Genomic DNA, 14,741 nt, shown 5'->3' on the forward strand with positions numbered 1-14,741 from the left:
TGTTTTTAGGAAATCTTCTGTCTCAACTTGGATGAAGGCAGGAAGAAAACACCCTGTGCTTTTTGCGTAGTTGCGTCGGAGTTCCCTTTCTGTGTACAACACACGCAGGACTCATCTTTGCTGTAACCAACATACAGATATTATAAGATGGAAACCTGCAAAGCACCTTCTCTAGAAAGAAAGATACCCTCATTTTGAATGGATGTCCTCACAGTCTAAGAGATTGATTTTTGTGAAAAAATATTTTACCAGTTTTTGTTTCCGTAAGAGACAAAAACGACTGACAGAGCAAGCATTTTGAAACAAGTTTATGCAGCTTGACAGCCCTTGGGCTTTTATTAATAAACATCCCCATACAAGCTGTACAAGTGTATCAGATACAGTGAGCTAATAGTGAGATAATTTCTTCTTGTGATGGCACTCTTTTCTCAAACTGGTCACCGGGGGTTTCAGGCTTTGTTATGGAAATGTCACATGTTCTGGCCTGTTTCAAGATGCCTTGCTGCCTCTTTCAGCATCCCTACTAGGGAAAAAATTAACTGTTTCAGTTTTATGACATCTTCCAGCACTGCATTACCAGTGGACCCCAAAGACACTGGTGTCTTACCTACTGAGAAAAGGTCTGAAATTGATTGCAAAGAAGAAAAAGGATGGGATGAGGAGACTAAAGAAATACCTGAAGGAAAACACCACTTTTCTTCCTCTGTTGGAGCTGCAAAGAAATGGTCAATGAGTCCAGTTTTGTCAAGGCATAAGTTTACAAATGTACAGCCTCCAGAAAAACCTTTGCAGTCTGAGGAATGGAACAGACTAAGGGAAAACTTCCAATTACCTGAAATATTTGAAGAATTGATGTTGAACAGTATGATAAGGTGCAACACCCCCATTGATGTGGCCAAGTCCTTGCTGACCCACGTGGCAAAGCGTAATGGTGACATTGCATACAGTGTGTTGGTCAAATACCTGACACTGTGTGTCCAGCAGGGACAGGTCTCAGAAATCCGTGATGTGTATGATATAATGAAAGTCAGATTTAAGATTTTAGAAATTGGGGCTTACAACCTTTTTATCAAGGGGCTGAGTAATTCGGATCAGTGGAGAATGGCCCTGACTCTTTTGGAAGAAGCAAAAAAGATTATGATTCCCTCACGGACAAGCTATGAGTCCTGTATCAAAGCAGCCAGCTGTCACCAAGAAATGAAACTTGCTTTTGAGCTTTACCATGAAATGTTGACTAAGGATGTGGTCCCAACTTTGGATGTCCTGCAGTCATTTTTTGATTTCAGCAAGGGTATGAAAGGTGCTGAGTTACAAAAAGAGCTGTTTGGCATCCTCTTATATTTGAGAGAGAACCAAATATACCCTCACGAAACATTTATGCGGAGTATAAAGCTATGGTTTGAAAGGTAAATGTTTCAATAGCAAGGTGCAGTTCACAAGGGTGGGATTCACATTATCCTACAGATTAAGACCCCTCAGCATCTCATTTTGGTAGTTGCTTCTCCACAAAAGACATGTTGTCATGAAAAGATGCATTTTATTTTTGTTCCCAAATTAGTGTGAAAGTGTAAAATTCTTACTGATTTCACCTTTTATTTTACCAGGTAAATGTTACTTCTTGGTACAGAAAGTAGGAAATTGCGATGGGTCATGGCTGTCCAGAATAGCCGATTTTGTCTCTTTCTGGGGTGGTACATAAGGAATATTGACAGGAATATGAGGGTTTTTCCTGTAATCTATTGGAGTGTAGAAGTAGTAAGTTATTTGAAAGTTAGATAGTTTCTTTCTTTGAAAAAAAGAGACAGCAAATTCAGCTTAATTAAGTGAAGGTTAAATGTATTGACTTTGTATAGAATACTAGGAGATGAATAATCTTTAAATGAGACTCTGTTTTAGCACAGTATTTAGCAGGCCACGCAGTTTGTTTTCATGAGTAGTGATGGTCAGACTGCAGACTACAATTAGTTACAATGCACATGCATAGAGGGGTTCACCTGAGTCCACTACATGTTTGTCATGAGGTTGTATGTGAGCCCATCTATGATTTCTTTTTTTAGCTGTTGGCTTCGGTTTGTGTGAGCTACAGAGCCATTTTACAAGTTAGTCTGCTGCATGAAAAATATGGCAGCAGGAATGCACTACCATTATTGGAATAGTTTATGAACATGCAGGGCAGCAACTTAAAAGTTGTCAGTGCGCCACAATTATTTGTATAGTTCTTAAAATTTGGTGACAAGATAAACTGGGGAGATTGATGGTGTTACTTCTTTGCATGTCGTTAAATGCTGGTTCTTTATATAATAATTTCAGGCATTACTAAATTATATATGAATCTTCATATAATTTCTTTGCAGGGTAGATGATTGATTGATTTTTTTATTTCTAAATGTTGACCAAAATATAATTATTCTTTATCTATAATTCAGGTGTTGTTAAATAAGAATCTAATGTTTTTATGTGTCTTTCCCTCTGTACATATTAGTATACCAGGAAGGAACTGGAGAGGACACCTGACCAACATTAAAGACAGGTAAATGCAACATTTTATTTAAAAGTGATGTGTTGTCTTGATTATTCTGTTTTGAACTCTTCGTTTTTAAATGTAAAAAAGCTTTCCTTATATACAAAAATATTTTAATCTTTGAGAATACAAACCTTTGTTGTGACATATGATTTCACAAACTCCACTTTCCAACTCATTCTTGTACATTATAAAAGACCAGGCATGCACATTTGGAATTGAATTATGCTAGGCAGAGCTAAGATGGAAAAGCACAGGGAAAAATAAGATGTGCCATTTTACTGTGTGGCTTATTTGTCTACTGTTTAGGAATTAAAAGACTTTCTTTTTTGTTGGCTTTATAATACCATTGTTTAACAGGATATATAGCAGAGAAGCTTTGGTGTGTAAAGGGATATCTTCTTGAAAACTGATACTATTTGCACACTACAGTTGATTTGTACAGATGGAAGGTTTTTCCCTTCCTACCTGATTTTCAGTGAAGACGAAATGGTTCTTAGGTTTTCACAGGCATAGCTTGGGTACGTGTTTCTATTACAGTCCAGTTTTCTTAATGTCTGTAAACTGCTATTTTAAATGTTATTCTATTTGAAACCTTGTTCTGTGCTTTTGTAGCAATTTGGCAGCTATAAATAAATTATAATCATGTCTCCAATGGATTGTGGGGTTTTTAGGTGGGTTATAAAAATACTCCATGTTGCATACTCTGAAGTAAAAGCACACATAGAGCCTTCAGCTCTTGAAGCCCTTGAAAGAACAGCATAACTCACTGTCTTAAGAGTTGTTTGCTATATGAGACTGGGTGCTCATATAACTGTAAAGTTACCATTAAACACATCTAATTGCACTAAGTAACTTCAGGTGGGCAACAGAGAAGAAAGGCCTAATGAACTGTTATGAAACAATATTATCAAGATTAAGCCTACAGTTTAAAGATCTGTCCCATAGTTAATTTGGGACAGATGAACTACATGAAAAAGGAAAAAGAAATGGTCAGACAGGACATTAACAGACATTGTCAAACTCAGTTTAGGAAAAAATAGTTCTGAATTTTTTAACTCAAGACTCATTTGTTAGCAATAAAGAAACAAGTAGTGATTAGTTGTCAGGAGATAGCAATGTAAAGCTGCTTTCTGTTTAGGTGGAGTCGGCCAGATATTGGAAGATCTCTGGTGGAACTGGGCATCGTACAGACATGCAGTGCCAGTGTGACTTAGTATTGCTGAGGGCTTTCAAAGCAAACAGTATTTCTGTTTTAGTCACATTCTCCTCTCAGTCTGTTCACTCTGACCACCTTGGAGAGAGCTGGGAAACATTCTTAGCCTAGAATTAAGGGGAAGTCTGATGGCAAAAGACAAGTGACGCAAATAAGTCAATCTTGCTCATTGTTTGCTTTTCCAAACATATGACAAATTTATGTTACCTTTTCCTTCTTTCCTTTTTTTTTTTTCCGTTCTTTTGAGCAGGGTTATTCCTGCATCTGTGGAGGTTTGGTTATTCTAAACTTGGATAAACAAGGCACATATAGCTTAGCTTTTTTTGGTAGGAGCAGTCACTGGCACAACAGTGGAGCATTTCACAGGTGCATTTTTGTGTTGTAACACTTTGGAATGGATTTATAGCTAGACCAAGGCTCTGTGGCATGCCTGCCAGCTTCAACTAGCATATGTACAGCTGCTTCATATGTTCTGGTGAGGCCAGTGCAACAGCATCACCTTCCCACATTGAGATCAGGGATGTGTGTATCCACAATAACTTTCCTATCTAGTAGGGAAACTTCCAAATGTTAGAGGTGTGGGAATTTGTGGTAATGCTGAGAATTGAACTCTGATCTTTCAAGGCCTAAATAAATGCTGATGTGCAGAGTTTTAGTCCTAAATCTTCAAATATCTCTAGAGCTAAATCTTTGATCCTGATACCACTAAATCACATAAAAATATTTTTAGTGACTTTAACAGGTTTTGGATGCATCACAGAAAGATTACAACTAATTTTCTGATGATTTTACCCTGTTGGGGTTCTTGTAAAGAATTGTGCTCATCAATAGACACTTGGTAAGTCGGTAATATTTAAGGTATTTCTTATTTAAACACCTTTTTCCTTTTATTTTCTTGTGTTATTGTTATTTCAGTGGACAGTGCCCAGTTTGCAACCATCAGTTGGAGGATAGCAACCTCACCGAAGAGGAGTATAATAATCTCAGCGAAAGAATAATAAGGGACGTGATACATGGAACTGACACTTTTAGAAAGACAAGCCCACAGGTAGGTCTTGCACCCAGTCAGGTTCATTGGCTAGGAGGGTGTCATGGTTTGAGAGCCCCAAAATCCCATTCCCTAGTCCAAGCCCCCCTCCCACATCTCAACCCAGTGTGAGATGGGTTTTCCAGACACCGCACGAGACTCAAAATGGGGGGAAGGGATTATATATTACAATAACTGTACAAAATAAATACTACAATACATTATATACAATCTTAACTATCTCTACCGTGACATAAAAGTATTTACAATGGATCAGATCTCTTCTCCTCTCTAAATAAAAGTCTGGGAGGGAAGAAGGAAAAGATCCTTTCCACTCTCAGAGCAGCAGTGTCTTCAGGGCCATAAAATGGGTCTAAATCTCAGCATCTTTCATACTGTCTTTGTTCTTACATTTACAACCAGCTACTAATGGATACCGAAATAACTAAAATGTGGGAGTTTTATACATTACAAAATTAAAAAGGTGTGGAAATCTTTTAATCCCCCGAGAGCTAAATTTTAAATATGGAATAAAACCCAGTAAATACCCTAGAACAAAACAAAATATCTGGTATTTTCAGCTTGCAAAAGAAGTAAAAGAATGGTTATCATTTTGTTCAGTCACCTTTCACAACCCACCAAACAATCAACTACTCATCGATTTTAAAGATACACTTTCATATTTATAATTACAGTATACATTAGGAGTATCAAGCTTTTCAAAGGTCATGGTAAACATATGAGAGGGTGTAACTCCCAGACACTATAGTATATTGCAGTTCTATGACTTCAGTAAAGCCTTTGACACTGTCTCCCATGGCATTCTCCTGGAGAAGCTGGCAGCCTGTGGCTTGGGCGGGTACACTCCTCGCTGGGTAAAAACCTGGCTGAATGGCCAGGCCCAGAGTGTGGTGGTGAATGGAGCCACATCCAGCTGGCAACCGGTCATTAGTGGGGTTTCCCAGAGCTCAGTATTGGGGCCAGTCCTGTTTAATACCTCTGTTGATAATCTGGATATGAGAGGATCAAGTGCACCCTCAGTAAGTTCATAGACTACACCAAGCTGGGCAGGAGTGTGGATCTGCTGGAGGGCAGGAAGGCTCTGCAGTGAGATCTGAACAGGCTGGATCCATGGGCTGAGGCCAATTGTATAAGGTTCAACAAGGCAAAGTGCTGGGTCCTGCCCTTGGGTCACAACAACCCCAGGCAGCGCTACAGTCTTGGGGAAGAGCAGCTGGAAAGCTGCCTGGTGTAAAAGGACCTGGGAGTGCTGGTCAACAGCTGGCTGAACGTGAGCCAGCAGTGTGCCCAGGTGGCCAAGAAGGCCAATGGCATTGTATCAAAAATAGTGTGGGCAACAGGACTAGCAAAGTAGTTGTCCCACTGTAGTCAGCACTGGTGAGGCTGCATCTCAAATTCTGTGTCCAGTTCTGGGACCTGACTTCAAGAAAGGCATTGTGTGTCCAAAGAAGGGCAGTGAAGCTGATGAAGGGTCTGGAGCACAGGTCCTGTGAGGAGAGGCTGAGGGAGCTGGGGTGGTTTAACCTGGAGAAAAGGAGGCTCAGGGGAGACCTTATCACTCTCTACAACTACCTGAAGGGAAGTTGTAGCCAGATGGGGATCAGTCTGTTCTCCCAGGCAGTCTGTTCTCCCAGTGACAGGAGAAGAGGACATAAAATCAAGCTGTGCCAGGGGAAGTTTAGGTTGGAGATCAGAAAGAATTTTTTCACTGAAAGGGTGATTAAGATTAAACACTAGAACAGACTGCCCAGGGAGGTGGGGGAGTCACCATCTCTGGAGGTGTTCAGGAAACGACTGGACGAGGCACTTGGTGCTGTGGTCCTGTTGACAAGGTGATGATCGGTCACAGGTTGGACTCAATGGTCTTGGAGGTCTTTTCCAACCTTAATGATTCTGTGATTCTATTTCTGACTCATTTCGTGTGGAGATAACTGATGCGGCAGTAGCAATACTGAATGAAGGTGAGCCCCACTAGATGGAGCCCACACCACATCTTAGAGTGGGTTTCCTTTACCTCTGTCAGTATTGATGAAGGCTTGTTGCAGCTGGCACCCCGGTTCTTCACCGGCTCTGAAAATATGGACTATTTAATTCTTCAGGCTTTCTGCAGGCACAGAAACAGTTGCACATGTGTAACCATTACAGAAACTTGAAGCAGTTAGTGTTGGGGTGTTTGTAGTACATGCAGCCTATTGTGCAGACATCTAATTTTCACACGGATTTTCTCTTCAGTTCAGGACTTTTTATCTGATCTAGCTGTGAATCGTACATGAGAATAAAATTACCCTTAAAAATGTAGCAGTAATTTTAAGTATTTAATGGATACTGATGTTCTATAATTTCATAAGATAAACAAAAGGCTGTGTTTTATTGCATGCTGTATGGCTTGGAAATTTCAAGTGTGTCTAGTACACAGGACTAGATTAGCAGTGACAGTTGAAGGCAGGGAGATTTAGGGAAGGAGTTCTGGGTAACAGGACCTTCACATTCAAGCGTAACAGTAGCAGAAATTATATTCCCCCTATGTAAGAAACTGATTGATGAAATAAATGCAGTCTAATGAAACAAATACACTATTAAGTTTTGATGCTGGTAGATTCTGTTAGTGTGTGTGATAGCTGAAATTCCATCACTTACTATTCTGGGGCCACCCACTTGCTGCTTCAGGTTGATTTTGTTCTAGTTCTGTATCAGGAGGCAGTCACTGGTGGAGTGAATGGAGATGAACTTCGTGTGTTTACTGTTGCTTAAAGTCTGCTTCCTCAGTGAATTTTGAGCATGGATGTGGGAGTAGTGGTGAAATGGTGTCATAATGTATCAGATATTTCCAGAAATAAATTTGGGACTTTCTAGTTGCCTTTGTGCTGTGAAAGCAGACATGTGGTCATGAAAATATGCTGCCCATTTTAGGTCTGCCAGACTGTGTGACTTCTGCAGCCAGGGTTCAGCCAGGGTTTTCCAGAGGGGAAGTTAGGTGATGAGTATGAAAATAGGATGTAAGCAAGTATATCTGAAGGGGGTGTGTGTCCATTCTCCAGTCAGTTACTTTTTTGTAGTAGCCACAATTCAAATAGAAAACGTTTTAGCTTTGTATTCCTTCTTTTATCCTAACTAGTTTTCTTTAGTACATCTGTGCTTCTTGCAATGAAGTGATTAATCAAGGAAACACTTTAAGTTGTTGTGAGCTCTGAACTTTTTTTCCCCAACAATATTTCAAATTGAATATGTAATACATTTGGAATATCTTTTTTCTTCAGTGAGGAATAGTCTTTTGTCTTACTTTTGCAACAGTGTCGTTGCTTTATTTGGTTTTATTTCTCTCACTTAAGAATAAATGTGGTCAGAGTAGAAAATTAGGAGCAAAGACTTGGTTTGTTGAGAATCCCCCAAAAGTAATCTGTTGTGGGTGATTAAAAAAATAAATCATTTTTGTAATTAGTTTTAGGAAAGACAATCAAACAATGTAGGTTTGTACATCAGAATGGTAGTGAACACTGTTTACAAGTATGTTGAAAAGATGGCTTGCATGAACTATAAAACTGATTATTTGTGACGAGGAAATACCTGTTACACATTAAAAATAGACATCGATTCAGATCCATATGCACAGCTGTTTAAAGGTCTATTAGGATGTCACACGATGATCTATATACCGAGCTGCAGCCTTGCAAGCTGCCATAGGGAGAAAACAGTTGGAATAAGATTGTCACCTTTTGTACCAAATTTCTATGTGATGTTCGCAGTCAGATGACTGTTGACTCTGCCTGTATTTGATTGGGAGCTATACCATTGAGCCTGAGAGGATATAATTGGTCTACTGGGAGGCAGAATCAACTTTTACTGTGATGACTTTCATGTCACCAACCACTCCTGGATATTTCTCTCAAATACACAAATGCTGTAATTTGCCTTTTGAGGCTCCTTCATACATCTGATAAGCCTGAAAGGATGGTCGTGCAGTGGGAAGGAAGCACATTAGAGATGTGTATGTGCTGTCAAGAAGGCAGGAAAAGATGGGTTTGTGGTCATGTAAATCCCCTCACTAGATCTGGAGTAAGTGTGTGAAGGGGTTTTACATATTCCTCTAGAACATAAGGGACTGGATGGGGAGGAGGAAGTAACTCGTTCATCTCTATGTTCTTTTTTCAAATGAATGAGGCAGTGCTGTTTCCAAGGAACCTTGAAGATAAAGCTCTAACTCTTGCTTTTTAGACTGATACCTTTTCCTTTCTATAATGCTTTGGTTCTCCTTCCAACTCCATGATTTGCACCAAAACCCCAAAGCGGGCTTTGGGTGCATGTCAGTCTTGTTCTGAATGAAGTAATTTATTACTTCCAAACCCCTTCTGTACTCCAACATCTAAGAAGTCTCTGTTTGACACAGCCTGCTGTAATGTGGCAGTGCCTTCACTCCCAACTTCCAATGTGGTCTTCTCGTTCTTTACGTGCTTTGTTGACTGTCAGCTTGTGGACAAAGTCAGCTAAATTGTCTGCACTTGAGCTGTTTGCAAGGTGAGTGTAGTGGGTTTGTAACCCTCACTGGGAGGGAAACGGAACTAGGATAGGTCACCTGATGTATATTTTACCAATAAGGTATTCCATACCATCTTATGTCAGCTCAGATATAAAGATATGTTGTCACACAGTCATGATTATTGGCTCCCCCTTGGCCAGGAAGTCCTTCCTCTAGCCAGCCGTCATTGGCTTCATAGGGGAGGAAACTTCTAGCAGCTTCTAACCAAAGCCAGCCTATGTAGCACCCCCCCCACTACCAAAAAACTTGGCTACCTCAACGCACGACATTGAGCTACTCTTAACTGCTCTGAGATGCCTGGGTTATTATGGCTGTCCATCTTGCACCTGGATGTCAAGGCTTTTTTGCCTGAGCTAAGGGAGAAAGGGAAGTTAGGCCTTCTGTGTCTCCCGAGAAGATCAGGGCCTATGAGAAGAAAACCCCTTCCAAGCAAACAGCTGATACTATGTGCACAGTATGTTCCACAGCCCAGGATATGCGTGCCATTTACCTCCCCTACTTCTATTCCTGTGTATGTTAGCTCCTCCTTGTCACTGCCGGGAAGCAAAGAATTTTCTAAAGGGGAGGAATTGTGGAAGGAAGGAGAAGGCCAGGTTGACTTTCTCCAGTGGGTACATGTGCCACCTTCCCTCTCAAGTTTGTGCCATATTGCAGCAAAGGGATCAGATTCACAGTGTTTGTCCTCTACAGTAGGAGTGCAAAAATTTGACATGTTGCTGAATACTGTAAAGTCCCTTTTCCCTGGGATGAGGGAAAAGAACAATTCCTGTAGTTTCTTCTCAGATGGGAATGATTGTCAGTTCTGTGGCAGGGTGGGTCACTTTGCTAGGGCTTGGATAGAATGCCAGCACTTGGATTGAGAGCTAGCTTCTGCAAGGACCGTGCTGGCAGAATGAAAATCCTGCTGCTGCCAGCATGGTTTGAAAGCTTTCTGTTAGTTCTGGAGAGGGATAGAGGGATGGTGAGCTGTAGTTATGCCTAGGATTAGGACTAAGCAACAAGACAGTAGAGATTTCTGAGCTTGCTTTTTTTTTTTTCTTTTTCTTTATTCCCTCCCTTTCCAAGACCCAAGAGTAGGATGAATGCTGAGGTTGTGTTACATGAGAAAGTTATGAGTAATTTTTGGATGGGTATGATTTACTTTTATTAGTCTGTGTTTTCAGGATGGCAAGGATGAAAGAACCTCTTATTTCTGAATCTAGAAATCCTGAAAGTGTGGTGTTTGGAGATTAGTGTTTTAAACAGCAGGTGCTTGAGGACTTGAGCTCAATTTATTAGGATTGAGTGAGAGCTATTGCTGGTGGAGATAAAGGTCTTATTGTAGCCTTTTGGTACTTGTTGGTGTTGGGCTTAGGGTAAGAGTTGCTAATTGGGAGTTAAAATACTTGAAGCACTCACTTAATAGGGTTGTGGCCAGGCCAGAGCATTAAATTAGAGGTGACATCAGTAAGAACAAATGTGTTGCCTAGTCTGCAACAACAGTGATCAAAAAGCTTTCTTACAGTTGTTGTTTGATTATGGGATGGCTAGTGCTGGACAGTTTAATTCTACAGGTTTTGCAGAATAGCAAAGTATGCCATTCTTAAACCTTGGTGAAATTCTTCAATTTTTTCTATTTCTATTTTTTCTTTTACATTCCAGCTAATGCAAGGAAGATACTAATCTGAGAAAAATCACTGCATCAGCAAACTATGTTTGCATTTAGCTTAGCAAGATCTCCAGATGATATATAGTTAAAACAAGTTAAGATTAGCAACTATATTTTAACCAAGTAACTGCTCCTAAAGAAATAAGATTAGAACCAGACTTTTCTTAATTAATTGCACTAACTGGAATATGTATCAGGTTAGGAGAATTTCCAAATACAGAGGTGACACAAGAAGTAGCTTGAAAACCCTGTGGAGGACAATAAAACAGGTTTAGACAGTGGGTTGGAAGTAAGGAACATTCTTATGTTGCAGGGTAGCCTAATGACCTGAAAAAAATCCCAACTCATTCCTTGCTATACAAATCATGAAAAGGAGGACCACTCCTTACATGGGACTCTGTCTTTTCTATGAAGTTCATGATTTTAGGTTATCTTAAAGGTCTTTTCCAATCTAAATACTTTTATGATTCTATGATTCCATTCCACTGTCTTTCTGTAATGCTCATTACATTGCATTTAAGCATTCAAGTCAATCTTTTCATCATTTAGCCTTCTGTTAGGTGGTTTGCCCTAAGAGGAGAAGGTTCCAAAGCAGTGGTTTTAATTTTGAAAGCACTGTGAATTCAAAATGTTTCTGCCTTTGAAAAGTTTTTTTGGTCCATTTTCAAAGCAAGCTCGGTATGGTCCATTTCTTTGTTCTTGTACTTATGATGACAGTCTTGCAAAGATGGGGACATTTTCCACTGAGGACAGCAGCACAAACTGTTTGTCCCACCCTCCATGTTTAGAGTGCTCAGGAGGGACTTTTCAGAAGTGTGCTACCTGGATTGTTGAGGTCCAGGCTGTGCATTGGCCCTGTTACTGACCCTCTGCTGTCTGAGGTAGACAGCTGGGAACAAATCCCACAACACTGCCTGCTGTTGACTGAGGGCTGTGAACAGGCAGCACAGTGCACATCTCAGCGAGGTTGTCAGCGTGCCTACAAGTACCTTCCTGTTTGTGACCGAATCTCTGAAAGCTACAGCCGCAGGAGTTCACGACTCTGGGATTATTTGTAGACTCTAGAGAAGTATATAACAGAGGGAAAACAAATTGTGTGCAATCCCGAGTACATAATGATACCACACACAATACTGAGAAAAGTCTTCCTGCTTGTAAGGGTTCGAAGGGGATTTCCAAGCTTTGAAACTGTAGGGGAAATAATCAAACCCTTCAGGCATAGCAACAAACAGATTTAAGAATGCTCCAGCAAGACGCAGTAAAAAAAAGAACTGGCTGGATTTCAGTTTGACAGCTGAATTTTATTTCTCACACTTAATGCACATTCCTGTGTTTTTCTTCTGATACCGAGAAACATTGCTGAAAACAAAGCAACCCGACATCAGTTTATATTTTATGAAACTGTTAAAAAGGGAATGTTTTCACTTCTCTAAAAGCTGCTCTTACAGTGTTGGAAGACACCCTGTTTGATAGTAGGGGTAGTTACATTATAATTAAATGCAGTACAATATTATGTTAATTAAAATTTGCTCTTTCCTTGCACGTCATTTAACATGGAGAAGGGAAGTACTGCTTCTTCTGTTGTACAAAGCTTAAACTATTGTGAATGCTTCTGGAAAAAAGGTATGTTGAACATTGTAGTTTTTCATTTTTTAATTTAACTAGTGTCTCTCCACCATTCCTGAACTGAGCAAAAACTTTATTTAGAAGAAGTGACAAACAGCCTTTTGACTTTAATAGGTTTTAGTAAGTTTCTTTTAATTCTTCTGTTTAAACTCCATGCACTGGCAGGAACATAATAGCCTTTCTTGTATTTAGAAGTCCTCTGTGGCTTTGCTTACATATCTCCTTTGTATATTAGATTACTTTAGGTATTGGCATTTGGATCAGTAGATATTTTGGATTGTTCAAGAATTTAACCAGTGCCAGGATTTTTATTTCTAGTTGTCAACATATTTCCTATTTAGACTTGAGAAAAATATTCAAGTGATGTAACTTTTCTGTGTTCTGAAATGTATCATTCACTGAGATCTGTTATAGACATTAGAATTATTTCATAATACTCATTTGGATTAGTCTCATTGCTTTTACCAAAGGACATGCTTGTTTAGCTGTGTTTTCTTTGTTTTGAAAGACATGATAAACATGTTATGTTTAACATAGTATCTGTAAATGCTAATATTTAATTCCTTGAATTCCTCGTTTTTGTTGTGCTTTTGAAGCTTGGGGTCTATGTGTGCACTGGTATTGGAAGTAAACCATATATTTCTATTTATAAATGTATTTACATGAGTTGAAATAGTGTTGTCTTACAAAAGAGTCCTATTTTCATATTTATTACTACTGCTATTTCAAATATTATTGGCTGTATAAGCCAGACTTTTGAGGTCCAAAGGCACACTTACTTAAAAAAATTTTTTAAATTAATGGTTTAAAATAGCAAGACTAGTCTTTTTTCTTTCTTTCTTTTTCAAACAGTAATTCCTATAGGTCAAATTTTTAAAACCAACCTATTTTGCTTTGCTGCAATATTTCAGGCTGAGAGATAAATTTCATAAAATGTTGTCATTTAGCATAGGCAGGGAAAAGGGTCTATGGGAAAAGGTAATCCCAGTAGTCTCACCTGCTAACAATGTCATTCCATGTACTGGCTGCATTTTTATGCCAGGACAATCCTCTTGTTGTGACCAGAACAGGGGGACTGGTGCAGGCTAAAAACTGTTACGTGGGCTCAGTTCATCCACTTGAGTCTTTCTCCTTGTGCTAACAATGTGTGTGCATAGGTAGGTGAAGGAACAAGGGTAGGAATGAATGGCTGAGGGAAGGGAGAAGATAGAAACAACTTTTTCTGTGATAGCACCAGTACATACCAGTGTAAAATGATGGTGAAATAGTGCATGAGTCATTCAACTGATGTGGAATACCAAAAAAATGTGACTCTCTGTGCTTTTGCCAAGATGTGAATGCACCTACCCACTAGTGATTAAACAAAAAATTATTTTAAAACTCTTAAATTCTTTACGTCAATATAAATTCCATCATGGGTTTGTTATGGCTGGCTTTTACTTTCAAATTGATTTAATCAGTGTGGCATCCATTTGCAAAGGAAAGAGTGTTTTTAGTAGAAGGTGAAGTGAATCATTTTTAAAGGTTGCATAGTGGGCATTCCCCTATTTTCTCAGTAAGGCAATAAATGAAATCAGGTGAGTTTTTTAAAATTCCCTTTTCTTTTGTGCATGGTGTGGAACAGGATATCCCTGGAGCCACCTGTGGGCCTGTGCTGTGTCTGTTGCTGCTGTGGGAAGGAATGTTCATGCAATGCACAGGCTGCTGGGGGAAGTCCTGCAGTGAGTAACAGCCTTGCTGTATTGCACTACTTTTCTGTGGCTCCTGAGAGATTAGAGGGTCATGTCAATAAGCCATGTGAAATGTGTTTTTGAAGTTTTGTCCTTTCAGTTTGAGTCATGTTTCCGAGGCTGGGAAAATGGACTTTTCTTTGGAAATTTTGTGAGATGACCCTGGTCAGAACAAGTTAGAAATCAGTGTAAGGTTTGTTGTGTTTGTCTTGGTGCTCTTACCTGAGAGAGAAATGTGTTTTGCTGCTTGTTGGCTTATTGAAGGGATTCATCAGAAGTGCCCTTTGTCTTGCTGAGCAAGACGTTACCTTGTAAATTCTCCAGTGGCATATGCAGGGCTGTGTGTAGATCACACCTTGCATTCTCCGTTTGGAATCACAGAATACGCTCAGTTGGAAGGGACTCACAAGGATCATCA

General features: G+C 39.6%; 1 protein-coding gene across 5 annotated transcripts in view; it reads left to right on the top strand.

Moving 5' to 3' along the window:
- Positions 1 to 14,741, top strand: part of PRORP (protein only RNase P catalytic subunit) — a 45,609-nt gene that overhangs the window by 588 nt on the left and 30,280 nt on the right. For all 5 annotated transcript variants that reach the window (XM_064658613.1, XM_064658616.1, XM_064658614.1 and 2 more), the window contains exons 2-4: positions 10 to 1,406; positions 2,483 to 2,530; positions 4,653 to 4,785. In XM_064658613.1, the coding sequence (XP_064514683.1) occupies positions 415 to 1,406; positions 2,483 to 2,530; positions 4,653 to 4,785 (1,173 nt within the window). In that variant the 5' untranslated portion in view covers positions 10 to 414. The remainder of the gene's footprint in view (positions 1 to 9; positions 1,407 to 2,482; positions 2,531 to 4,652; positions 4,786 to 14,741) is intronic.

This window comes from Pseudopipra pipra, chromosome 6 (assembly GCF_036250125.1).
Source record: "Pseudopipra pipra isolate bDixPip1 chromosome 6, bDixPip1.hap1, whole genome shotgun sequence".
NCBI classification, from domain to species: Eukaryota; Metazoa; Chordata; class Aves; order Passeriformes; family Pipridae; genus Pseudopipra; species Pseudopipra pipra.